Source organism: Trachypithecus francoisi, unplaced genomic scaffold, assembly GCF_009764315.1.
Source record: "Trachypithecus francoisi isolate TF-2019V2 unplaced genomic scaffold, Tfra_2.0 Lachesis_group3, whole genome shotgun sequence".
Taxonomy (NCBI): domain Eukaryota; kingdom Metazoa; phylum Chordata; class Mammalia; order Primates; family Cercopithecidae; genus Trachypithecus; species Trachypithecus francoisi.
The window spans coordinates 34,023,378-34,048,290 of NW_022681468.1; the positions used below are offsets into that span (position 1 = coordinate 34,023,378).

Consider the following 24,913-nt stretch of genomic DNA (forward strand, 5'->3'; position numbering starts at 1 on the left):
TCATTATGCCAAAGGCTAAGCTATATTTAGAATAGTTAGATATTTTTTGCTACTCCTAAGACAGAGCAGCTCTGTTCACCTTAATTTGAAATTGTTGTTGTAGGTTTCATTTCCCCTCTCCCCATGCACATATTTTCCTAGGACAGTCATTTGACTTTACTATACAACCATTTAAAAATTCCTTCTTTGCCTAATGGTATGTACATCCAATCCAAGATATCATGGTTTTCCCAAACATCAACTCTTCTCTCTCTCCATTCCACCAGTATTGTACATTCACTTGACTGACGCAGCTCCAAGGGATCACTTGTACACCCTGCATGAATTAACTCCATTGATGTTGTCTGCTCCCATTGTAGCTAATGGCACTGACTCAGCCTTCCATGTGCTTGCTGCTAAGCCAGCCCATACTGCTCTAGCACCCGTAGCAATGCCTGTGCGTGAAACCAACCCTTGGGCCCATGCCCCTGATGCTAACAAGGAAATTGCAGCCACATGTTCGGGTAAGGTGGCCACAGATGGTGTTGAGGATTTCTGGGATCAGATAAGTGACCCTGGTTCTAAAACTCAGCCAGTTAGCTGAGTGGGAACTAGGGAGGAATCCTTTCAGGAAACCTATGTTCCCTCCTGGAGATAAGCCGCTTACATAAGAAAGGATGGTGAAGGAGAACAAAAGAGATCAGACTGATAGTCATTAGGACTGTGGAACCAAACCATCCACAGAGCTTTTATAAAATACAGATTCCGGCTAGGCGTGGTGACTCATGCCTATAATCTCAGCACTTTGGGAGGCCGAGGTGGGTGGATCACGAGGTCAGGAGATTGAGACCATCCTGGCCAACATGGTGAAACCCTGTCTCTATTTAGCCAGGCGTGGTGGCATGCACGTATAGTCTAGTCCCAGCTACTTGAGGCTGAGGCAGGAGAATCGCTTGAACCCAGGAGACGGAGGTTGCGGTAAGCCAAGATTGCGCCACTGCACTCCAGCCTGGGCGCCAGAGCAATACTCTGTCTCAAAAAAAGAAAACAGAAAAAAAGCAGATTCCAGGGCCCCACCTCAGAAAATCCATCACTGGATTTGGTGATGTGCAGACATGCCTGTAGAAAGAGGAGGCCTACAAAAAGTGTTACAAAAAGCACTTCATTTTTGCTTTTTTGTGCCTTCTAGTTTTTCTGTAAAAAAATCTATTAATTATAATAACCAAAAATTTTTTTTTTTTTTTGGGGGACGGAGTATTGTTCTGTCACCCAGGCTGGAGTGCAGTGGCACGATCTTGGCTCACTGCAACCTCCATCTCTAGGGTTCAAGCAACTCTCCTGCCTCAGCCTCCCGAGTAGCTGGGACTACAGGTGCATCCCACCATGCCCAACTAATTTTTGTACTTCTAGCAGAAATGGGGTTTCACCATGTTGGCCAGGCTGGTTTTGAACTCCTGACCTCGTGATCCACCCGCCTTGGCCTCTAAAAGTGCTGGGATTATAGGTGTGAGCCACCACGCCTGGCCTCAAAAGGTTTTAACATAGTAATAAAGGCAGTTCACCACAAAGACAACATATTTCTGGAAGCCAGGCAGGGGCCAGCAAGATATGGCCAGGTCACTGGTTATTTTCTTTTTGCTCTGTTAGAGCAGAAGATGAATTGCCTTGGGCCTTTTAGAGGATGTGCAAGCGAGGTTTTTTTTGTTTGTTTTCTGAGACAGAGTCTCGCTCTGTCACCAGGCTGGAGTATATTGGTTCACTGCACCCTCTGCCTCTCAGGTTCAAGCAATTCTCTTGCCTCAGCCTCCTGAGTAGCTAGGATTACAGATATATATCACCACGCCCAGCTAATTTTTGTATTTTTAGTAGAGACGGGGTTTCATCATGTTGGCCAAGATAGTCTCGATCTCTTGACCTCAGGTTATCCGCCCACCTCGGCGCGCCTGGCTTTTTTTTTTTTTTTTTAAGACAGAGTGCTCACTGTGTTGCCCAGGCCAGAGTGCAGTGGCACAGTCATAGCTCACTGCAGCCTCGAACTCTTGGGCTCAAGTAGTCCTCCTGCCTCAACCTCACAAGTAGCCGGGATTACAGGTGCGAGCCACCACAACCAGCTAGTTTCTGTATTGTGGATGAGCCATACCAACAGGGAGGGGTTTCTGACATCAGTCAGCTGCCTTGGTTTAATGCATTTGAGCCATATCTAAACAGTGCTTCAGTGTGTCTGACACAGCAGCATGGTCTTGACAAGTTTTCTTCATCCTACCACAAAATCTCAGTTGGTAATAGACTTTCCTCTTACCTATCAAAACCACAAAATGTCCCATTGGGGTGACATGTTGTACATGTTAGGATCATTCAAATAAGGTGAGGAAAGATACCCCTAACTGATTCTTTTGTCTCTCATCTTGTTGGTTCCAGGGACCGAGTGGGGTCAATCTTCTGGTGCTGCCTCTCCAGGTCTCTTCCAGGCCGGTCATAGACGTACTCCCTCTGAGGCCGACCGATGGTTAGAAGAGGTGTCTAAGAGCGTCCGGGCTCAGCAGCCCCAGGCATCAGCTGCTCCTCTGCAGCCAGTTCTCCAGCCTCCTCCACCCACTGCCATCTCCCAGCCAGCACCACCTTTCCAAGGGAATGCATTCCTCACCTCTCAGCCTGTGCCAGTGGGTGTGGTCCCAGCCCTGCAGCCAGCCTTTGTCCCTGCCCAGTCCTATCCTGTGGCCAATGGAATGCCCTATCCAGCCCCTAATGTGCCTGTGGTGGGCATCACTCCCTCCCAGATGGTGGCCAACGTATTTGGCACTGCAGGCCACCCTCAGGCTGCCCACCCCCATCAGTCACCCAGCCTGGTCAGGCAGCAGACATTCCCTCACTACGAAGCAAGCATTGCTACCACCAGTCCCTTCTTTAAGCCTCCTGCTCAGCACCTCAACGGTTCTGCAGCTTTCAATGGTGTAGATGATGGCAGGTTGGCCTCAGCAGACAAGCATACAGAGGTTCCTACAGGCACCTGCCCGGTGGATCCTTTTGAAGCCCAGTGGGCTGCATTAGAAAACAAATCCAAGCAGCGTACTAATCCCTCCCCTACCAACCCTTTCTCCAGTGACTTACAGAAGACGTTTGAAATTGAACTTTAAGCAATCCCTATGGCTATGTATCTTGTCCATACCAGACAGGGAGCAGGGGATAGAGGTCAAAGGAGCAAAACAGACTTTGTCTCCTGATTAGTACTCTTTTCACTAATCCCAAAGGTCCCAAGGAACAAGTCCAGGTCCAGAGTACTGTGAGGGGTGATTTTGAAAGATGTGGGAAAAAGCATTCCTAGAGAAAAGCTGCCTTGCAATTAGGCTAAAGAAGTCAAGGAAATGTTGCTTTCTGTACTCCCTCTTCCCTCATCCCCTTACAAATCTCTGGCAACAGAGAGGCAAAGTATCTGAACAAGAATCTATATTCAAAGCACATTTACTGAAATATAAAACACAACAGGAAGCAAAGCAGTCTCCCTTTGTTTTTCAGGCCATTCACCTGCCTCCTTTCAGTAGTGGCCTGTATTAGAGATCAAGAAAGAACAGGGTGGTTTGTGCTTAGGCTAGGGAAGAGAGAGGCAAGCTATGCTGCCAGAATTCCCAGGAGGGCATATCAGCAACTGCCCAGCAGAGCTATATTTTGGGGGAGAAGTTGAGCTTCCATTTTGAGTAACAATAAATATTATATATATCAAAAGCCAAAATCTTTATTTTTATGCATTTAGAATATTTTAAATAGTTCTCAGATATTAAAAAGTTGTATGAGTTGTAAGTAATCTTGCCAAAGGTAAAGGGGTTAGTTGTAAGAAATTGTATATAAGATTGATTTATCATTGATGCCTACTGAAATAAAAAGAGGAAAGGCTGGAAGCTGCAGACAGGATCCCTAGCTTGTTTTCTATCCTTCATTGTAAGTAGCACATTGCAACAACAATCATCCTTATGACCAATACAGTCATTAGGTTGTAGTTTTTTTTAAATAAAGGAAAAGCAGTATTGTCCTGGTTTTAAACCTATGATGGAATTCTAATGTCATTATTTTAATGGAATCAATCTAAATATGCTCTATAGAGAATGTATCTTTTATATATTGCAATTTCCTTATGTTAATCCTTTAACACTAAGGTAACATGACATAATCATACCATAAGGGAACACAGGTTACCATATTGGTTTGTAATATGGGTCTTGGTGGGTTTTGTTTTATCCTTTAAATTTTGTTCCCATGAGTTTTGTGGGGATGGGGATTCTGGTTTTATTAGCTTTGTGTGTGTCCTCTTCTCCCAAACCCCCTTTCGGTGAGAACATCCCCTTGACAGTTGCAGCCTCTTGACCTCGGATAACAATAAGAGAGCTCATCTCATTTTTACTTTTGAACGTTGGCCTTACAATCAAATGTAAGTTATATATATTTGTACTGATGAAAATTTATAATCTGCTTTAACAAAAATAAATGTTCGTGGTAGAAGCTTTTGCCCATGAAGGGCTATTCTTTCCCCTTTCCTTTATTAGTAAATGAATTTACTTTTCATTCTTTTGGTCTTACTCTCTCTCCATTCTACTGCTGCTGCAAATCCCTAGTTTAGTGACTAGAAAAATACCCTTAAGATTCATATTTTCATTCATACTTTAAGTTAATCCTGAGTATATCTCTAAAGTCAGATTCTTGCTGCTCAAAGTGTGGTCTGGAACAGCAGCATGGACTTCACCTAGGAGCTGGTTAGACATGCAGAGTCTCAGCGCCACCCCAGGACTGGGGCAGTGCTTCTCAACCTGGGCTATGTAATAGAATCATCTGAGGATACTGTTTTAAAATCCTAACGCCTGGCCTATATTCCAGACCAATTAAATCAAAATTTTAGTGGGGCAGGGGGGCCCCCCCAGGCTGTGTTTTGGATTTTGTTAAGCTTGCAATATGGTAGAAAGTTGAGAACCACTGGCCTAGAATGAGTTTTACCTCTAATCTTAGCCCACTATTCTGTGACTGGTTCTATTAGAACTAGTTAGCGGCTAGTTAACCTCAAACTTACCTTCTGACGTGTTTATACCAATAGGCCAAATTCTGGTTTAATTAAACTGGGGAGTCCAAGAAAGTGGCCTTTATTTTCCAATTTCTATAGCAAAACCAGCCATAAGTGAACATGGATGCTCTTCAGTATTTTTCCAGTGTTAAATGAAAAAAGACCTCTGCCCCAGCCCACATTTCCTTTGTTGAATGAGTAGTAGACTGAGAAGTATCACTCACCCATGATGTGGTTTGTCCCTTTTCCAGCCAGTGCGTTGGTAATAAAAGTCACCCACCAGAGCTTTGGTCCCTCTGATGGCTGTCTTTCCTGTGTCCAGGAGTAGCCTTTGCTACTAGGCAGTCCTCTGGAAAATTTGTAGACGGTTAAAGTGGAAAGGGACTTGGAAGCTCATAGAATCCATGCTTCTTGTTTTAGCATCAAGGAATTAGAGGTCCTGAGAGATGAAGAATGTTGTCTTCCAACTCAAACCATTTCTGAAACCATTTCCCTGTTACTGCATTGCCCACCACCCTTCCCCATTCGTATCCTCATCCTGCTAATGCTGTTTTTAATGACAATCTGATTTTTCTCTGGCAGCAAACATTTTGCTTCACAGATTCCTACTTAAGGAAGAGAGGGGCTCCTCATTGTCACTGTACAGAGCAGGTTGGTCAGCTTTATACAGGTGCAGATGAACCTTCACAGCCAGATTTGCATGCTGGCCTCAGGAGGGCTTCAAGGTTCAACATCTCGATGACGTAAGGAGCTTTTCCAGTTCTTTCGTGCTCAGATAACAGTGCTAACTGCTGCTGTTTCATCAGAAATCCCTGTTTGAGGTCTTACGTCTATTCCATTTTGCCAACAAGGGTTATGCTGTTCACCCTCTGCACCGGATTAGAGCTGACTGAGGCACTGCCTAGAAGGGTGAGAGAGACTAGAGCAATGAACCACGGCTGGTTCTAGCACACAATACTTCCCTGATACTGCAGGAGTTAGCATGCCCCTTAAAAAACAGGTGTTAACTTTGAAATCATTACACATCTCCCTGTCCAGCTTTAAATTAAGTGGAGCCCTGACAGCTAACTTTAAAACACACTGATGGGCCGGGCACAGTGGCTCATGCCTGTAATCCCAGCACTTTGGGAGGCTGAGACGGGTGGATCACCTGAGGTAAGGAGTTCAAGACCAGCCTGACCAACATGGAGAAACCCCATCTCTACTAAAAATACAAAATTAGCCAGGCATAGTGGCACATGCCTGTAATCCCAGCTACCCAGGAGGCTGAGGCAGGAGAATCTCTTGAACCCAGGAAGCAGAGGTTGCGGTGAGCCAAGATCGCACCATTGTATTCCAGCCTGGGCAAGAAGAGCGAAACTCTGTCTCAAAAAAAAAATTTAAAAAAAAATGCACTGATGGCTGGGCATGGTGGCTCATGCCTGTAATCCCAGCACTTTGGGAGGCTGAGGTGGGCAGATCATCTGAGGTCAGAAGTTCGAGACCACCCTGGCCAACATGGTGAAACCCTGTCTCTACTAAAAACACAAAAATTACCCAGGCATGGTGGTAGGCATCTGTAATCCTAGCTACTCAGAAGGCTGACATAGGTGAATCACGAATCCAGGAGGCGGAGGTTGCAGTGAGCTGAGATTGCGCCATTGCGCTCCAGCCTGGGCAACGAGAGTGAAACTCAGTCTCAAAAAACAAACAAATGCATTGAACTATTCCTGTGTAACAGAAATTATAAAGGGAAGCTATAAAGTAAAGGTTATTCTTATCCAGATTTCTCTTCTTGACAACAGCAGCCTGTGGTTATGTCAGAGATGTAAACACTGCTGAAGGCTAGAGGGAAGCTGGTACTGGCTACTGTTGAGGCTAAATACTGGGTGGGTTTTTGAAAGAGCCAATGTATTCCAGAAGATAACTCCCTTTGCCAGCCAGAGAGAGGAAGCCAAGAGTCCATCTTCCTTTCTCCCCAGCTCTATGAACTATTTTGGACTGGGGCTGGAACTAGCCTTCATCCCTACTGCCAGATGGGCTGAGCATGAGGCTGGAAACGTGAACAGCTGGCACAGCAGAAGCTGGAGTAATACTCGTTGCCACAGAGCTGGGCCTGTAGGATCAAATCACAGTTGGCCAGCTCTGGCTGGTCGATGCACTCCCTGCCAGGGTCCCTGGGCTGGGCGGTGGGCGCTGCAGACCAACAGGGGAAAGAGAAGGTGGTGAGGAAGCTCTGTGTATGCTGAAAATTCTCACCTGCCATTTCATTTCCTCAAAGGAACACGGCATTATAACTGCCAGATTCAAAATGAAGTGCACTTACCCTGTAACCTTTTAACAACCATACATACAAACTCTATGAGGGATGATGATTTCTACCTGTTTGTTGACCTCACTTCAACATGCAGTGGTCCTCCCGTTATTATTTGTGGCCTCAGCCCAGTGAACAGCTCTTCCCAGACTCCCAAATATTTATTGACTGGATGATTAAACATCTCTTGAAGTTAACTCCTTACTTTTGAGACCTGAATTACTAAATGACAACTGGTTTGGCCTCTGGATTGGGAGAGCAGGTAGGATCAGCCCCAAGTAAAATTTTGAGTTAGCAAGAGCTCTGTTATCTTTTCCCTTTCTCTGCTGGGTTCCTCCAACCATCAAAGTTTTGTCCCTTCAATATCACCCGCTTATCTTAGTCACCTGGGTCCTCATCATTCCAGTCTTTCACTTTCCCCAGAGGAAGCAATGCATATTAGACAAGGTAATAGGAAAACAGTCCTTTTAATGGTGGCTTTAATACTATACTGAGAACAAAGCCCTTATTTTATCTCCCTCTGAATTTACTAGGAACATCTGTATCTCATAACTCCCTATTAAGGGTTTCATTCAGCTGGGTGTGATGGCTCATGCCTGTAATCCCAGCACTTTGCGAGGCCAAGGCGGGCAGATCACAAGGTCAGGAGTTTGAGACCACCCTGGTCAATATGGTGAAATCCCGTCTCTACTAAAAATGCAAAAATTAGCCAGGCATGGTGGTGTACCCCTGTATTCCCAGCTACTCGGGAGGCTGAGGCAAAAGAATTGTTTGAACCCCAGAGGCAGAGGTTGCAGTGAGCTGAGACCACACCACTGCACTCCAGCCTGGGTGACAGAGCAAGACTGTCTCAAAGAAAAAAAAAAAGTTTCATTCTACTGCTTCATCTCTCTTCTGGAAGGAGTTCTTAAAACTCAGCTGACTTAGACCAGAGCAGTACCTTCCCTGAAGTCAGACCTCAGGCAGCCAGAGAAAGCTTATCTTTCTCCTCTCTCCCCTTGTTTCCTCACAAAATACTGCTAAAAGACTGTACCTAGCAGCAAACAACCTTACAAAGGTTTGGTATATTGGTATAACCAGAATATTACCTACCTAAGTTTACATAGATAACAAAGCCATTAATGCATATTGTTTCTAAAAATCTGTAACTTTGGTATCAACTCTGTCTGAGCTGGTACAGCCCAAGACCTATCATAGAGGGAACTCAGCATAGTGATTAAGCACACCAGCTCTGGACCCAGACTGCCTGGGCTCAATCTGGGCTCTGCCACTTGCCAGCTGGGTAACTCTGGGCAAGTTGCTTAAGCCCTTTATGCACATTTCTTCATCTGTGAAATGGGACTAATAATAGCACCTACTTCACAGCGATGTTGAGAAGTCCTCCCAGTAGAGCTATGTCCCTTTTACCTCAGCCTATCTACCCCAAGGCCTCCTACCCTGGTGCTAACACTGAAATTCAATGTGCCACCCAACCACGAGTAGGGCAGGGTTAGGCAGCCTCACGCCGTGTGACCCAACAAAAAATGAACAGGTGAGAGCAGCCAGCAGAGGACCAGAGGAGAGTGGCCAGACCGAGGCCATGTCTGTCTCACCTGGGACACACATCTCAGGTCATTTCAGCTTGGTGACCAGGTATCAGGCAAGTTTCTCTTTTTTTTTTTTTTTTCCATATAATCCCATCTGGAGCTAATCGCAAACATAATGTCTAGATCCTCTTAACAGTTCTCTCACTGTGAATACTTCAACAAATCCAAATTGCCTGTAAGATGCATTATTTTTGGACCAAGAGAAAAACACTGCCAATGAAATGACACAATTCTGAAACCATCAATTAGGATGCAGACCAACTTGAGAGATGTGGAAAGATGTGAAAAATCTGCATTTTGCTTTGTCTCAGAGCCTTGATTTGGTTATTATGTAGATTGCATACGCAATCCTGCGATCTGTCCCTAATAAACTAGGTGGAGTCCAAGGTCAATTTTCTAGACATGATACAGGTGAAAAGTAGTCCCTGGAGTGTGGTGCTTCCGCCAAGGTTACTCCATCATTGTGCAGGCAGGCACTTACTCACCAAGTATCTGAGTGTTGCAGCTTTTGTAGCTCAGCAAGCAGGAGGGAATGGAGGGAAGAACGGGCTGTAACGCTCCCGTTCACCAAGCTGCGAGCGGCGGGAACATTTGCGCCTGTAACACCCCTTTGGGGCTCCGCCGTTGCTGGCATCTCCGAGTTTTCCGGCTCCACCCTGTTCTTGTCTATACGTCAGCACCCAGCGCGGAGCCGCCACGGGCGTGGATCCGGGCAGGTAGCGCCAGCGGAGCACAGCCTGCCGGGCCGAGTGGGCGGAGCAAGACCGTGGGCCGAGCGAGGCCAGGGACAGAGGTCAAGGCGGCGGGCTGGCGAAGCAGCAGGAAGGAACCCTGTAACCCCCCCTCCCGCTCGCCAAGCAACAAGTGAGAACCCGCTGGGTACCATTTCCTGCCACAACACTATCACCTAGTGATGCCAAGCACTGAGCTGGGCCCTGGGGAGGGAATCCCAATTGCTGCCTAAAGAGATCATAGACAGGAAGCCAACAAGTCAGTCCCACTCACAAAGCAACATTTCAGCCACAGACATTCAACTTCTAGTACTGGCCAGTCTCCACCCTCAGCCTGGCAGCCAGGAGGCAGCCAGGCCTGCCCCTCTTAGTGTAGCCGTGCTCCTGGCATGGCGCTACAGCCCTGATTGTAAAGAATGCCCAGAAGACCAGGCAGGAAGGGTCCTGGCACCTCTGAGCCTGGCATACTCCACCAAGGTCTATATCAGGCCTGTGAGAACTGGCAGCTTGGCCCGAGGTACCATTCTGTCTTCAGTCCCTCAGTGAACAAAAACCAAGGACACAAGGAAGCACAGGCCTGGTGGGGGGGGGGCGGTGAGCAAAGCCCTTTCCCCCTTTCCCTCTTGCTTATTTGAACATATCTCTTGTAAGTATGAACACTGAGCCACAGTCTGTTTCATCAGTTCTGATATGGACTTATTTTCACATGTCTCAAGTTGGTCTGCATCCTAACTGATGGTATCAGAATTGTGTCATTTCATTGGCAGTATTTTTTTCTTGGTCCAAAAATAATGCATCTTACAGGCAATTTGGATTTGTTGAAGTATGATAGAGTAGTAGCTAGAGGAGGTAAGGCTACAATATCAAATATCAAATGATGCAAGTAAGAGGCCACTTAGGTACAAGTATAGTAATTTTGTGGGGGAAAAAAAAACATGGGGAGTCAAAAGACATGAGCTGTAGTCCCAGGTGGGCCTCATTTGCTGTGTGACCAGTGGAAACACCACTTAGGCTCTCTGCATACCTGTCTCATTTGTAAAATGGTGGTGATAATCCCTGCCTTTTCCTTTCTGGGTTATATGGTCAAATGGCCATAAAGGCACTTTTCAGTCACAGAACCACCTTTTTGCCACCCTGATTACAGTGGACAGGTTTTAAGTGGTCTACCTTAAGTTTTAAGTTTTATAATGAAATTCCAGGCAGTCATACGTCTCAAAATCGGTGAGTCTGAATGTACTGCATGCATTAATGTCTATTAAGCTATCTCCAGGGGCCCAGCAGAGCATCATTTCCTTCATCTCCATTACAACCCTCTCAGGTGGTAGAGCAGTCCCACTGTAGAGAGGAGGAAAATGAGGCTCAGGAAGGTAAGCCCCTTGTCCCAAGTCACACTACCAGCAACTGGCAGAGTAAGCCAGGATTCAAACCAGAGTCCCTCAGACTGCAGAACCAGCCCTCAAGAACCAGTAAATATACAGGGGAATGCCCTTCCCATCCCCGGATATAGACCTTTCCTACCTGGTGAGACCACCTTCACCTCAGTGCTGCGGCTGACTGCCTGACTCCCCTGGTAGGCGCTGCATGTGTAGGAGCCCTCATCCCTGACCCGCAAGTTGTAGATGAACAGCGTGCCATCTGGGGACTGGTGGACACGGTGGCCGTCAGCCTGCACGGGTAGCCCATTCCTGGAGGAGAGAGGACACTGGGAGAGCTATCAAGGGCCTCTGGAGGCCTGGGAGACAGAGGGAAGAGGTAATCAAAGGCCATTCTAGAGTCAACCATTCCCATCCCTTGAGGGCAAAGAGGTGGAGGAGAGGGAGAAATCAAAAATGACCAAGGTTTCTGGCTTAAGCGGGTGATGGTGGTGCCCCTCCAACCTTGGGTGATCCAAGGCTGGGGTGAATGATGAGGTTATTTTCTGCTATTTCAAATTTGAGGTGCCTGTGAGATAGCAGGAGGCCTCAGATTTGAAGTGTGGAGCTCAAGAGTCCAGACCCAGATAGTGTGTCAGCATCGCACTGACTCAGCAAAGTGCATGTCTATGAGGTGATCCAAGTCACACAGGAAGAAACCAAGGACAGGCCGTGAGGCACATCAGAAGACAGTGGTTCCTGGAGCCAAGAGAAGGGAGAATTTCAAGGAGCAGCATACGGCAAGCAGAACAACACTACAGGTCACGTAAAGACTGCAAGGTGTCCAGTGGAGTTAGGGAGACAGGCAGTGACCTTGGCCAGGACAGTGTCCTGGAGCAGGGGCCAATGTGTGGCCCCACTGCAGGCCCTGAGAAGTGAGTAGGGAGATGAACAGGCAGAGGCAATCAATATGGACAGCTGTAAAGGGGACACTATGTCAGCATAGGGTCTGCAGGGACATAGAGGCTCAATGGAAGGTGGTTGTGAAGAGGGGAGTTCTATGCATGTTTGCTGCTGGAAAGATCCAGGAGAGGCCAACGTGGAGAAGCAGGCCTGACAAGCTGATCAGGGGACGGCTGGACTGAGCATACCAGTGGGGAAGCCTCTAGCAGCTCCCACTGCCTTCCCTGGGCTCGAGGCCACACAAGACACAGATGCCCTCTGCAACCCCATCACCTCTCCTGGCCAGTGCATTGGCCGGTTCCCATCCTGGTGTCCTCTCTCAGTGTCCACCTTTGGCATTTGCTGCTTCCTTTACCAAGAACATCCTTTGCCATCCTTAGCTATTACGGTGCAGCCAGAGTCATTTCCTGGCCCCCCCTTCCTTGACACTCCTCTGTGCACAGAGGGCACTTACAGCAAAACACATCTGGAGCTCCTGGGATGCTGGGCCATCTGCCCGAGAGTACCCTGGGGCTCAGGTGACCCCAGGATTCCCAGAACCTAGCCTAGTCCTGACACATTACAGGGAGGGAGGGAGGGAGGGAGGGGGCAAAAAATGTCTACTAAATGAATGGACAAATATAAAACCGATTGATCTGGGGTAAAAGACCACTGAAATCCCCAAAGCTGAGTGTAGTCCAATGGTTCACAGCCCCAGGAGAGATTTTGCCACGAGGGGACATTTGGCAGTGGGTCTGGAGACATTATTGTCATGACTTTGGGGAGGGTGCTCCTGGCATCTAGTGGGTAGATGCCCTGGATGCTGCTAAACATCCTGCAAAGCACAGGACAGCCCTCAGCAACCAAAACTTACCAGCTCCAAACTGTCAGTGGTGTTGAGGTTAGGAAACCCTAGTGTAGCCCAACCAGCAGAGAGTCAGTGGCCCTACAGAGCTTTGCTCTGTAGGGATGAGGGTGCTGCAGCCCTGTCCCCTGGCACCAGGCCTGGAAGCCGGAATGGAAGCAATGGTGACAGTGACATCCCTGGCAGAAAGGCAGACATCCACACCGGAGGTTGTGAAGGTCTGGGGGTGGGGACGGCTTGGAATAGAGCCTTTACCTGGACCACCGAATGTTCACACTTTCTCCTGCTACCACACACAACAGCCTGGCGGTGTCACCTTCTGCCACTGTCACAGTAGGGGGCAGTCCTGAGATTGTCAGCTCCCCTGGGCACAAGGACAAGTCATTGTCAGCCACTATGAAGATCCTGCCCTACCCATGCCACCTGACCTCAAAGGCCACTCAGGACTGCCACTTTACCCAGAACTCTGAGCTGGACCCATCGCTGGTCTCGGTCCCGCCCGTTGAAAGCGACACAGGTGTAGAAGCCGCCATCTTCCACAGCCACTCGGCTGATGACCAGGGAGCCATCAGGCTGCAGCTGGTGTCTGGGGGCCAAGTACAGTCAGTTGGCTCCAGCCCAAGGAGCCTCCCCTCTCCTCCAGCTCTGTCCCTCGAGCATGGGGTCAGGGAGGGAACACAAGGTCTTCCAGGTCCCTGGTGAGAGGCTAAGCATCCCCTAGTGTTCGGTGGGGTCTGATGGAAGGACCATTTGGCCTCAGACTTTACACCTGCAGCTGCTGGCACTTTCAGTGGTGCGATCTCAGTTCACTGTAACCTCTGCCACCCGAGTTTCAAGCAATTCTGCCTCAGCCTCCCAAGTAGCTGGGATTACAGGCATGTGCCACCACGCCTGGATATTTTTGTATTTTTAGTAGAGATGGGGTTTCAGCATCTTGGCCAGGCTGGTCTTGAACTCCTGACCTCATGATCCACCACCCATGTCGGCCTCCCAAAGTGCTGGGATTACAGGTGTGAGCCACTGCGCCCGGCCAAAAATGTCTGGCTTTTAAGCTTCGCAATATAAACCATTTCAAGTTTTCTGAAACAAAAGTTCGATTTGGGTTTCTAGTTTTTGGTATTCTCATTTAGTGGGCTCAGATACTGGTTCTGCTGCTTATAAGCTGTGTGATGTTAAGCTTCTGCATGTAAAATGGGGGGAAAACAGCACCTGATCAATAGGCCTTTTTTGCAGGTCACTTGATAGAGAACAAGCCCCACACTCAGTGCCCGCTCAGTAAAGGGTAGCGATTATGATTACAGCTGGGAATGTGTTCTGACTCCATTTCCTCCTTCTGCCATCACCTCTGTTAACTGGCCTCTTATTTCTGTCCACTAACCACATTCTGGAAAGGCCCAGAGACTCAAATGTTAGCCAACCCAAGGAGTCCTTTGCCCAGCTGCTCCATCTCTCGAAAGGCCCTGGAGTCCGGCTGAGAACTGGCCATGACGATGCCCAGCAGCTCCCTTCCCCGGTGGCCTCCACAGGATAAGGTGGGGCTGGAGGCAGAATAGGAGGAAGGGGAGAGGAGTCAAATAAACCTGGGAGAAGAGACAGGCTGCCCATCTCTCTGCCACTCAATGGCTGGGGGCGGGAAGCCTTCGGCACGGCAGGTCATCCGGATCCGCTGACCTGGACTGGCATCCAGCACCCGGGGCTGGTTCTGGTCCAAACGCAGCCTGCCAAACAAGCAGCCCACAGCATGAGGCGCCCTTGCCGCTGCCCCCGCCCACTCCCATGGGGACCTCTGCACAAGCCTGGTGGCCCCCTCTCCCTCTCCAGCCAGATTCAGCTTCCTAAAATCCCCTGCCTTGTTCTGGTTAGGAAACTCAGTAACTACCTGGGGTGAAGTCTAAAGCTGCCTCCCCACCACCACCACCCCCTGCCCATCCACCATGGCTGGCCAGACACAGCCACCAGCCAGGATCCCCATCTGTCACCCCCCACCCCGCACACTTGCCACTAGGTCTCTGAGTTGGGCACCCCCTCTGGTCCTCCACATCCCCCCTGTAAACTGAACCACTCCTCAAGGCCAGCTCAAAACGCTCTCCAAAGAAGCCGGCTCAGGCCCTCTAGCTCTGTGTGCCCTTCCCTTCCTCAGTTCCTGAGTCCTGAGCCTGTGGAACTGTTCCCAGAAGCTTCCTCCTCAAGAGGCCCAGCTCTGGGAACCCTGTTTTTCTAGGCCTGGCCTCCCAGAGCCCTGAGCAGGGGCCAGCAAGGCCTGGTCACAGCAGACCTTCCCCTCCTCACCCACTGAGACCCCCGGCCCTGGCCCTGGCATGGGGGAGGGCAAGAGTTCTTACCTGTTTGCAGGCTGTGTGTGTGAAGGGGGGATGGCCCCCAGGGCCCCAGCAGCCCCCGCTTGGCCAAAGTCCTGACCTGGGTCCCTGGGCTGAGGGATGCGGCTCAGCTCAGCCTCAGACAGCACGGCCATGTCATTCCCTGTCATGAGGCCAGGAGAAACAAGGTGTGAGCTGTGGGGAAAAGGGAGTAGAAGGGAGGGTGGGCCATGAGACCAGCAGGGACTTACGGAGAAATGAGGGCTACAGGGTGGTCCCTGCCAGCAGGAGGAATTGACTCAGGGAGACACCCTGGGCCCCTCTAGCGTGAGGCAGCCCTCGTGTAGGCACCCCATCCTGGCCTTCCCGCTCGGGCCCCTGAGAATGCACTGGTGGGGGGGACAGAGACCTATGATGCGAAGCTGGATCTTCTGGGAGTCGTGGCCTGGCCGGGTGCTGCCACAGCTGTAGGTGCCCTCGTCCTCTGCCCGCAGGGGGTGGATGATCAGGGAGCCGTCGGACTGCAGCCTGTGCCTAAGTGGGGTGGTGTGGGGGGACATGAGCTCTGGGATCCCAAAGTCAACGGAGTCTTCCCTCAGCCTCAGTGCTCCTGCCAGAGGAGATCAGAGTCCACAGGGCACCCTCCCACCCCAAGCAAGCCTGGGGAATGCTTCAGGGGAGGCTGTCACACACACACCTGTCAGGGGGTGGAGGGCGCTGTCACACACCTGTCAGAGGAGGTAGGGGAGCTGTCACACACACACCTGTCAGAGGGGGTGGAGGGCACTGTCACACACACCTGTCAGGGGGTGGAAGGCGCTGTCACACACCTGTCAGAGGAGGTAGGGGAGCTGTCACACACACACCTGTCAGAGGGGGTGGAGGGCGCTGTCACACACCTGTCAGAGGAGGTAGGGGAGCTGTCACACACCTGTCAGAGGGGGTGGAGGGCGCTGTCACACACACCTGTCAGAGAGGGTGGAGGAGCTGTCATACACACCTGTCAGGGGGTGGAGGAGCTGTCACACACACCTGTCAGAGGGGGTAGGGGAGCTGTCACACACACACCTGTCAGAGGGGGTAGGGGAGCTGTCACACACACACCTGTCAGAGGGGGTTGGAGGGCTGTCACATACACCTGTCAGGGAAGGTGGGGAGGCTGTCACACCTGTCAGAGGAGGTGGGGGGACTGTCACCCACCTGTCAGAGGAGATGGGCTGGCCATCTTTCTGCCAGGCAGCGTGGAATTCCAGGGCAGTGTCGTCTGAACAGGAGAGCTGCACCAACTGCCCCAGGGCTGCCTGCACCAAGGAGGGCTCCATACCTGCCAAGCTGATCCTGGAGAGGTAGGAAGTAAGATCTGCTGACTGGCGTGAGCACCAGGACCAGAACCGCCCTAAGCAGTGTGTTCCACGCAGACAGCTTGGGGCCCATCCTGTCACAGGCACTTTCGGGGTTAGAGGGTCCCTATGGGAGGCAGAGCCCCAGAAGCCCATGGATTCAGGAATCCACCCTCCCCAACCTGCCCCCGGTGCCCCCATGCATTGCTGCCTCAACCTGTTCTTGTAGCGGCAACAAGGTAGGTGCAAAGCCCAGGGGCTGGGGAGAGGTTGGGAGGGACAACACACACTGGGTTCATGTGGGGGCTAAACCACACGCTCGACCCATGTGGAACACAATGTTTTTAATTTTGTTTTTAACCTTCCCAAATCCCTCATTAATATGACCCAGTCCCAAGAGTCATCTTGACCAGAACCCACACCTGTGATGTATACAGGGCAGGAGGTAATGCCACCATTTTACAGGTCAAGAAACTGAGGCTTGGAGAAGTTGGGTGACTTGCCAAAAGTCATGAAGCCAATAAGCTTTTCCGGCCAGACAGGCCCCAGGGTATACTAGTGAGCTCTGATGGAGAACCCCAGAGCCCCCATCTGTACAGATATCTATTAGACATCAGAGTAGCCTCAAGTCTCTGAAGCCCCAGCTTCTCCATCCGTAGAATGATGGCAACAAGGCCCACCAGGCAGGGCTCTCAGGAGAAACAGAAGTTAGGGATGGGGAGGGAGGGCCAGCTGACTTCAGGTTTTAGCTCCAACTGGCGCACTCCTGGCCTGGGTGTCCTAACCCCCCGTCCACCTGGGGAAGGTAGGCCTTACCTGTAGGAGGAGCTGTGGAAGGGTGACGCTGGTGATCCGGCATCTCCACCCAGTCCAGGGGCCCTGGGCCCAAGCTCCTGCCTCCATGGCCATTCTCCCAAGGCCTGGGTGTGGGGGGCCTCCCCTTGCCCAGGCTGTTGGTCTTGCCGCCAGAGACCACCAGAAGGCCAGGGCTTTCTCTGCACCACAGCCCCTGTCCTGTGCTGGCTGGGTTCCTGCTTGCCTGCAGGACTGCTGCTGCCACCAACCGTGTGGGTGCTCCTTCCAGAAGCCCCAGGCTGGGGACGACGGGGCCCGTGGAGAGATCCCTGGCAGCTGCTCATGCACTCTTGCTCCGAGGCAAAGTTATTGGCATTGCCATGGCAGCCGCCATACCAGAAGCGGTTACATTGGCCCACAGAAGCAACGAAGTACCAGCGGGCAGCCCAGTCTGCGCAAGAGCCATGGGCACTGGGCAGCAGGCACCGCACAGGGTAGGCTGCGGGGCACAGGTGTGACGTATGTCACCGAGGTGCCCAGTACTAAGGCTGCACCCTCCATCCCCTCAGCCTCCGACTCAGAAAGCAGGCCTTTCCCCATTAACAAAGCACGTCTACACCCCTGGCTGGGGGCCTGACCTGGCCCTGGGATGCAGGACACTTCCACCAGAGTCTGTCCATGGTGCAGACCTGCCCCAGGCTGGTGCCACAGCAGCCTTCACCCACAGAGCTAGAGCTTCGGGGAGGCCAGGGCCAGGGCCCCCTGGGCCAGCTCCCTTGGACCCTTGGCCTTTCCTGCCACCAGACCACCTGGAGTCACATGCAAAGTGAGCCCAGAAGGTGAACCTGCCTGCTTAGCTTGTGATAGGGACACAGGCCTGAGCCACCCAGGGCGTGCAAAGATGCCCAGGAAGGGCCTGCCCTTGTCCCCAGGATGCTGCACTGACTGGCCACTGAGCCCACCTCCAGCACCCAGCCTGCCATTCCAGCAGCCCTCGCCAGCATGGCCTGACCCACCTCTCCACATTTAGACATGACCATGGGTGCCTCCTGTGAGCCCTGACCACAGCCCTAGCCTGGCCTTTGAGGTCCTCGCAATGGTTCCCCCAGCAGCTCTACTCATTCATCCAGGGCTGCAACCTCAAAGACCTCCCTGCCCCCACCCTCCCTCCAGCACTCAGCTCCTGCTACTCCACACACATTCCAGGCAGGGTCAGGGCATTCCTGCCCATCCCGGCACTAACTGCCCTGCACCAGCTCTGCCTCGAAGGGGCTGACTCCCAAGCATGAGACTGGCATCCCAGCCCCTTGGGATTCCCACTTCCCACCCTCCCCAGTTCCCAGAAGCAGCCAGAAGGCCACAGGCTCAAACTGCTAGATGCAAGAACACTCTGGCACTGCTCTCTGGTCTGGCACCTAGCAGGTGCTCAATCAACATTTGTGGAAGGAATGAATAACTGAGCCAGTAGGAAGGTCTTGGTTCTGGGTGGGGGCTGGAGGCATGGTGGGAGAAGAATCTACCCATCGAGGAGGAGAGGAGGCGTCCACTCACCATGGCTGGGCTGGCCCACACAGCCTTCCCCAAGAGGACCGGCTGCAGCGGCCACGTTGTCGTAGCAACAGCCAAACTGGGAGCCCCGGCACTCACCGGGCTCATTCTGCTGGGCCTGGGGCTGGTGGGTGTTGTGGACCTGGGGAGGAAACCCATGACTGGAAGTGGGCAATGGATCTGGCCATTGTTGGGGACTCTGGGCTGCCAAAGGGAGGATGGCAGGAAGGAGAGGCCAGAACCCCAGCCCAGGGGAGACCAGAGGCCAGGAGAATGTTGGATGAAACCCTGATCCGCCCCAGGCCCATCTTTGAAGCCCGGTGCCCTCCAGAGGATGACCCAGGCCAGCAGGTTTGCAGGGACCTCCTTTCTCCGAGGCCAAAGCGGCAAAGATCCTGGGTCACAGTGACACGGAGCAGGCTCAGGGGCTGGCCTCCTCCCCTCCCCCAGGCCAGACACTTACTGTAGAAGCCACTGCCCTTGACCTGGGCCTGCTCCTGGTGCTGTCACTGCCGTACAACTTTGTGCAGCCAGCGTGATGGGGCCCCTCAGCGACAGATACCCTGTCAGGGCAGCACCCGTACCTAGGCAGACATCACACAGCCCCTCACTGCCCAGCCTGTCCCCATCCTCCCTGCATCCCAGGACCCAGGCTCTGAAGCTCCCCATGGTGGGCGCTGACAGGGTGGGAGAGGATGTGTCCCCATGTGCAGGGCAGGCCATTTTGTGTGCCGCAATCTCTGCCTACATCCACCGGATCTTAGCAGCTACCAGGGAGGGCAGTCGTAACACAATAAGCGGTGGCTGGGCCCCTCATCACGGCAGAGCGTCAATTGCACAGCCCACAAAACCAAGAAGCGGGATGTTCATCCCAGTCCGACCAAATGTCAGTTCACAGCGGGGGTTACAAAACAGAAGCAGATGGGAGACGGGGCAGAAGAGGGGGTTCAAAGGAACCCAGCATTGACTCCACACCCACCCACCAGGTGCCAGGAGGCAAGGTGAAAGGAGGGAGGGTGCCCGGTGCCCGCTCTGTGCCAGGCACACTGTGATGCACTTCGCCCTCACGGGGCTCCATCATGACTGTCATCATTCCCAGTTCTCAGAAGAGGAGCCAGATCACAGAGGTTAAGTCACGTGGCCCAAGTCACCCAACACACAGCCGGCATGTGTCTGAGCTGGGAACTGCCCCCAGGCCAATGGCCACAAAGTCTGGGTCCAGAAGCACCCAGTCTCCTAGACAGCACACTGGGGATGCGTTCAGGGCAGGCCATGGAAGGAGGAGGGGCAGAGGGAGGACACCTGCAGGAGTGGGATGACTCAGACCCAATCCATAAGGCAGGCGTGGCGGGGGCTGTTACGAAGACTGTGAGGAGTTGGTCGGCCCTCGTCCAGCCTTTACCACGGGTTCCCTGAGCCTGGTTAGATCTGAGAGCTAGAATCGCACCTGGAGCCTTCTTGGAGTCTCAGGCTGTGTTTCCACAGGCTGACACTCTGCAGCAAGGTGGGGGTTTGTGTCCCCACTCGGCACATCAGGAAGCTCAGCCATAGGAAGCCAAGTCCCCAAGATCCCATGCTCAGGGCAGCCCAGGGAGGAAAGCGTGGGCATCCTGTTCCTGAGCTGTGCACACCCACCCCAGCCCTCTTCTGACCAGAGATGTTGGCTCACCCACGAGGCCTCACCTTCCCTCTTTGATGGGGCAGGAGGAAGACCTGTCTCCAGCACCCACCTGCTCTGCTGACAGGGGACCTCAGGGCAGCCTTGCCACTGTGGCCCGAGAGACGCTGTGTGGCCATCGGGGCAGCACCCATGAGGACTGTGTCTGCAGTCATGGGGCCCTGAGCCCGACTGTAGGGGTTGCTGGTGTAGGGGCTGCTGCAGAGAGGGGGCAGGGCCCAGGGCTGACAGGTGGGTGCCTTGTTCTCCCCTGTGGTCACCCCCGGCTGACGGGTGTTCCTGGGTTGCCCACCACTGGCCTCTGGAGTCTACAAAGAAGAAGCAAAAGACACACAGTGCCTCCACCTGGCTGCTTCCCTCCACCCCTGACCACGCTGGACCCACCTTCCTCCGTCCCCTGGACCATTCTCCCCTCCACCATGGCTGCACCCAACTGTGGCCTCCACACCCCCACAGACCATCCATTCAGACACAAATACTACAGGGCTGTGAGTGGGGGATGGGACCAAGCTCTCACCTGAGGCAGAGGACTCCTGAGGGCCCAACAGCATTCGGGGGTTGCTGGCAGAGGTGTGCACATCCTGCATGCTGGGGACCTCTGCAGGGAGCCAGGAGGTCCATGCGGGATGGAAAGGGAGGAAGAGAGGATGGGCCTGAGCTGTGGCCAACCCTACCCAGCACTGGCTTCTAACCCACTGCCCAGGCAGGGCCCGGGAACCTGAGACAGCCCAAGGGAAAAGGAGCACCACCTGGGATTTCAAAAAACGCCCAGCCACTCTTCAAAAGTCTCCAGTCACACAGAAAATGCTTATCTTTTTTGAGACAGGGTCTCTGTCGCTCAGGTCGAGATGCAGTAGTGTGATCATGGCTCACTAAAGGCTCAACCTCCTGGGTTCAAGTGATCCTCCCACCTCAGCCCCTGAGTAGCTGAGACTACTTTTTTTTTTTTTTTTTTGTAGTGATAGGGTCCTCCTATATTGCCCAGGCTTGTCTCAAACTCCTGGGCTCAAGTGATCCTCCTAACTCAGCCTCCCAAAATGCTGGGATTATAGGTGTGAGCCACTGCACCCGGCCAAAAATGCTAATCTTACATGTTCAGCAAAAAGTACCAGATATAAAATGTGCATATGTTATGATCCCAGCCACATGAAACAAAAAATGGAACATACTTTAAAAGAAAAATTGGATTGATGAAAGGCAAACAATCCAATTTTAAAAAGTGGGTAAAGAACTTACGCATTTCTCCAAAGATGATATGCAAATGGCCAACAAACACGTAAAAAGATGCTCAACATCATTAGTCATCAGGGAAATGCAAATCAAAACCACAGTGAGGTCCTGCTTCCCACCCACTAGGATGTCTAACATCAGAGTTGAAATAACACACTAAGCCGGGCGTGGTGGCTCACGCCTGTAATCCCAGCACTTTGGGAGGCTGAGGCGGGCGGATCACGAGGTCAGGAGATCGAGACCCCAGTGAAACCCCGTCTCTACTAAAAATACAAAAAAACTAGCTGGGTGCGGTGGCGGGCGCCTGTAGTCCCAGCTACTAGGGAGGCTGAGGCAGGAGAATGGTGTGAACCCGGGAGGCGGAGCTTGCAGTGAGCTGAGATAGCGCCACTGCACTCCAGCCTGGGTGACAGAGCGAGACTCCGTCTCAGAAAAAAAAAAAGAAAGAAAGAACACACTAAATGCCACCAACCTGTACACTTTAAGAGGGTTAACTGAATGTTATGTAAATTTCACCTCCATAAAAAAATTCCATATTTTAAAAAATCGGATGAATAGACAAAGGGATAGAAAGAGACTAGAGAATGAGCCAAGCAGGGCTCACGCCTGTCATCCCGGCGCTTTGGGAGGCTGAGGTGGGCAGATCACTTGAGGTCAGGAGTTCGAGACCAGCCTGGCCAACATGGTGAAACCTTGTCTCTACTGAAAATACAAAAATTGGCTGGGTTCAGTAACATGTGCCTGTAATCCCAGCTACTCAGGAGGCTGAGGCAGGAGAATCACTTGAGCCTGGGAGGCGGATGTTGCAGTGAGCCAAGATCACACCACTACGCTCCAGCCTAGGCAATAGAGTGAGACTAGGTCTCAAAAAAAAAAAAAGACGACGACGACAAAAAAGACTAGATAATGAAAACACAAGGCCGGGCACGGTGGCTCACACCTGTAATCTCAGCACTTTGGGAGGCCAAGGCAGGTGGATCGTGAGGTCAGGAGATCGAGACCATCCTGGCTAACATGGTGAAACCCCATCTCTACTAAAAAAAAATACAAAAAACTAGCCGGGCGAGGTGGCGGGCGCCTGTAGTCCCAGCTACTTGGGAGGCTGAGGCAGGAGAATGGGGTGAATCCGGGAGGCGGGGTTTGTAGTGAGCCAAGATCGCGCCACTGCACTCCAGCCTGGGTGACAGAGCGAGACTCTGTCTCAAAAAAAAAAAAAAGAAAACACAAATATAGCAAAATATTAGTTGTGGAATTGACACAGTGTGTGCGTGGCTGCTGACTATGCATTCTGTCAACTCTTTGGCATGTTTAAAGTTTTTATCATGTTGTCCAACTTGTAAATTTACAAAAAATCATTGTGCCATTAGAATGGGTGGGTTTTATGGTATATGGATTTATTTAAACAACACCCCTAAAATTTTCAAAAAGATTTTTCATGACAAAATACTGTCAGAAAATGCAAATGGATAAGTAGACAAAATTAGGACAATACGAATTTTTTTTAATGCTACATAAGAGAAAACCTGTAGGACCTCCCCCAAAATCATGCTCATCGTGAAAGCTGCTCTGAGTGCTTGCGAGGCAGGGTGCCCTTCCCTTCTATTTGTGTGCTTCAAATTTCCCAAAATAAGCAGATTACTATATAATGGAAGAAAGGTATAAAGAATAAAATAAGTGGGCCAGGCACAGGGGCTCACACCTGTAATCTCGACACTTTGAGAGGCTAAGGTGAGAGGATCGCCTGAGCCCAGGAGATCAAGACCACATAAGGACAACATAAGAAGAGCTCATCTCAACAGAAAATCAAAAAATTAGCTGGACGTGGTGGCCTGCACCTGTGGTCTCAGCTTCACAGGAGGGTGGTGTGGGAGGATCCCTTGAGCCCAGAAGGTGGACGCTGCAGTGAGCTATAATTGTACCATTGCGCTGCAGCCTGGGCAACAGAGACCCTGTCTCAAAATAATAATAAAGTGAATATTCCATTCCCACATGGACTACATCGTGCCAAAATCCCTAGAAATATTTATCTATCTATCTATCTTTTTATTTCTGAGAGAGAATCTCGCTCTGTCTCCCAGGCTGGAGTACAGGGGCACGACCCCTGCTCACTGCAACTTCCACCTCCCAGGTTCAAGTGATTCTTGAGCCTCAGCCTCCTGAGTAGCTGGGACTACAGGTGCCCGCCACCACGCCCGGCTAATTTTTGTATTTTTAGTAGAGATGGGGTTTCGCCATGTTGATCAGGTTGGTCCTGAACTCTTGGGCTCAAGTGATCCACCTGCCTCAGCCTCCCAAAGTGCTGGGATTACAGGCGTGAACAGTTGCACCTAGCCCCAGGAATATTTAAAACAATGATAATTTGGGGTTGGAAGACTCCAGTAGATATGTAGTGAAATCTTTTTTTTTTTTTTTTTTTTTGAGATGGAGTCTCACTCTTGTTGCCCAGGCTGGAGTGCAATTGTGTGATCTCAGCTCACTGCAACCTCCACCTCCCAAGTTCAAGCAATTCTCCTGCCTCAGCTTCCTGAGTAGCTGAAATTACAGGCGCCCGCCACCACACCCAGCTAATTTTTTGTATTTTTAGTAGAGACAACGCTTCACGATGTTGACGAGGCGGGTCTGGAACTCCTGGTTTCAAGCAATCCTCCCACCTCAGCCTCCCAGAGTGCTGGAATTACAGGCTGGGATTAAATTTCCCTGGCCCTTTTTCTTCCTTTCTATGTGAGTCCTGCCAGTCGCTGGGACAGGCTTAAGATCACCTCTTGGCCAGGCGCGGTGGCTCAAGCCTGTAATCCCAGCACTTTGGGAGGCCGAGACGGGCGGATCACGAGGTCAGGAGATCGAGACCATCCTGGCTAACACGGTGAAACTCCGTCTCTACTAAAAATACAAAAAAAAAAAACTAGCGGGGTGAGGTGGCGGGCGCCTGTAGTCCCAGCTACTCGGGAGGCTGAGGCAGGAGAATGGCGTAAACCCGGGAGGCGGAGCTTGCAGTGAGCTGAGATCTGGCCACTGCACTCCAGTCCGGGTGACAGAGCGAGACTCCGCCTCAAAAAAAAAAAAAAAAGATCACCTCTTTTAGAAGCCAGCAAGGCCCTGGGGAACAGACTGGCTCCATGGAGATCTGAACCCCTGGGAGTCCAAGGCTCTCCTGCTGGTGAGCCCCAAGGACCACGCCCTGGCTGAGGCACCAGGGGCCCTCAGGATGGTCA

The 24,913-nt window shown here is 51.5% G+C and overlaps 2 protein-coding genes across 26 annotated transcripts in view; one reads left to right on the forward strand and one right to left on the reverse strand.

Moving 5' to 3' along the window:
- The window catches only part of NUMB (NUMB endocytic adaptor protein), a 191,942-nt gene extending 187,470 nt beyond the window's left edge, over positions 1 to 4,472 (forward strand). For 17 of the 21 annotated variants that reach the window (XM_033187534.1, XM_033187541.1, XM_033187538.1 and 14 more), the window contains 2 exons: positions 360 to 503; positions 2,398 to 4,472. In XM_033187534.1, the coding sequence (XP_033043425.1) occupies positions 360 to 503; positions 2,398 to 3,113 (860 nt within the window). In that variant the 3' untranslated portion in view covers positions 3,114 to 4,472. The remainder of the gene's footprint in view (positions 1 to 359; positions 504 to 2,397) is intronic. The other 4 variants (XM_033187553.1, XM_033187552.1, XM_033187554.1 and 1 more) reach the window with 1 other exon arrangement.
- A 432-nt stretch (positions 4,473 to 4,904) lies between these two features.
- The window catches only part of PAPLN (papilin, proteoglycan like sulfated glycoprotein), a 40,310-nt gene continuing 20,301 nt past the window's right edge, over positions 4,905 to 24,913 (reverse strand). For 4 of the 5 annotated variants that reach the window (XM_033187518.1, XM_033187519.1, XM_033187521.1 and 1 more), the window contains 13 exons: positions 20,989 to 21,069; positions 20,524 to 20,779; positions 19,257 to 19,377; positions 18,797 to 18,935; positions 17,267 to 17,744; positions 16,311 to 16,448; positions 15,520 to 15,644; positions 15,135 to 15,273; positions 14,373 to 14,510; positions 13,251 to 13,378; positions 13,048 to 13,156; positions 11,152 to 11,318; positions 4,905 to 7,198 (listed from right to left, as the gene is read on the reverse strand). In XM_033187518.1, coding sequence (XP_033043409.1) covers positions 7,029 to 7,198; positions 11,152 to 11,318; positions 13,048 to 13,156; positions 13,251 to 13,378; positions 14,373 to 14,510; positions 15,135 to 15,273; positions 15,520 to 15,644; positions 16,311 to 16,448; positions 17,267 to 17,744; positions 18,797 to 18,935; positions 19,257 to 19,377; positions 20,524 to 20,779; positions 20,989 to 21,069 — 2,189 coding nt within the window. In that variant the 3' untranslated portion in view covers positions 4,905 to 7,028. Of the gene's footprint in view, positions 7,199 to 11,151; positions 11,319 to 13,047; positions 13,157 to 13,250; positions 13,379 to 14,372; positions 14,511 to 15,134; positions 15,306 to 15,519; positions 15,645 to 16,310; positions 16,449 to 17,266; positions 17,745 to 18,796; positions 18,936 to 19,256; positions 19,378 to 20,523; positions 20,780 to 20,988; positions 21,070 to 24,913 lie in introns of those variants that run through there. The other variant, XM_033187522.1, reaches the window with a different exon arrangement.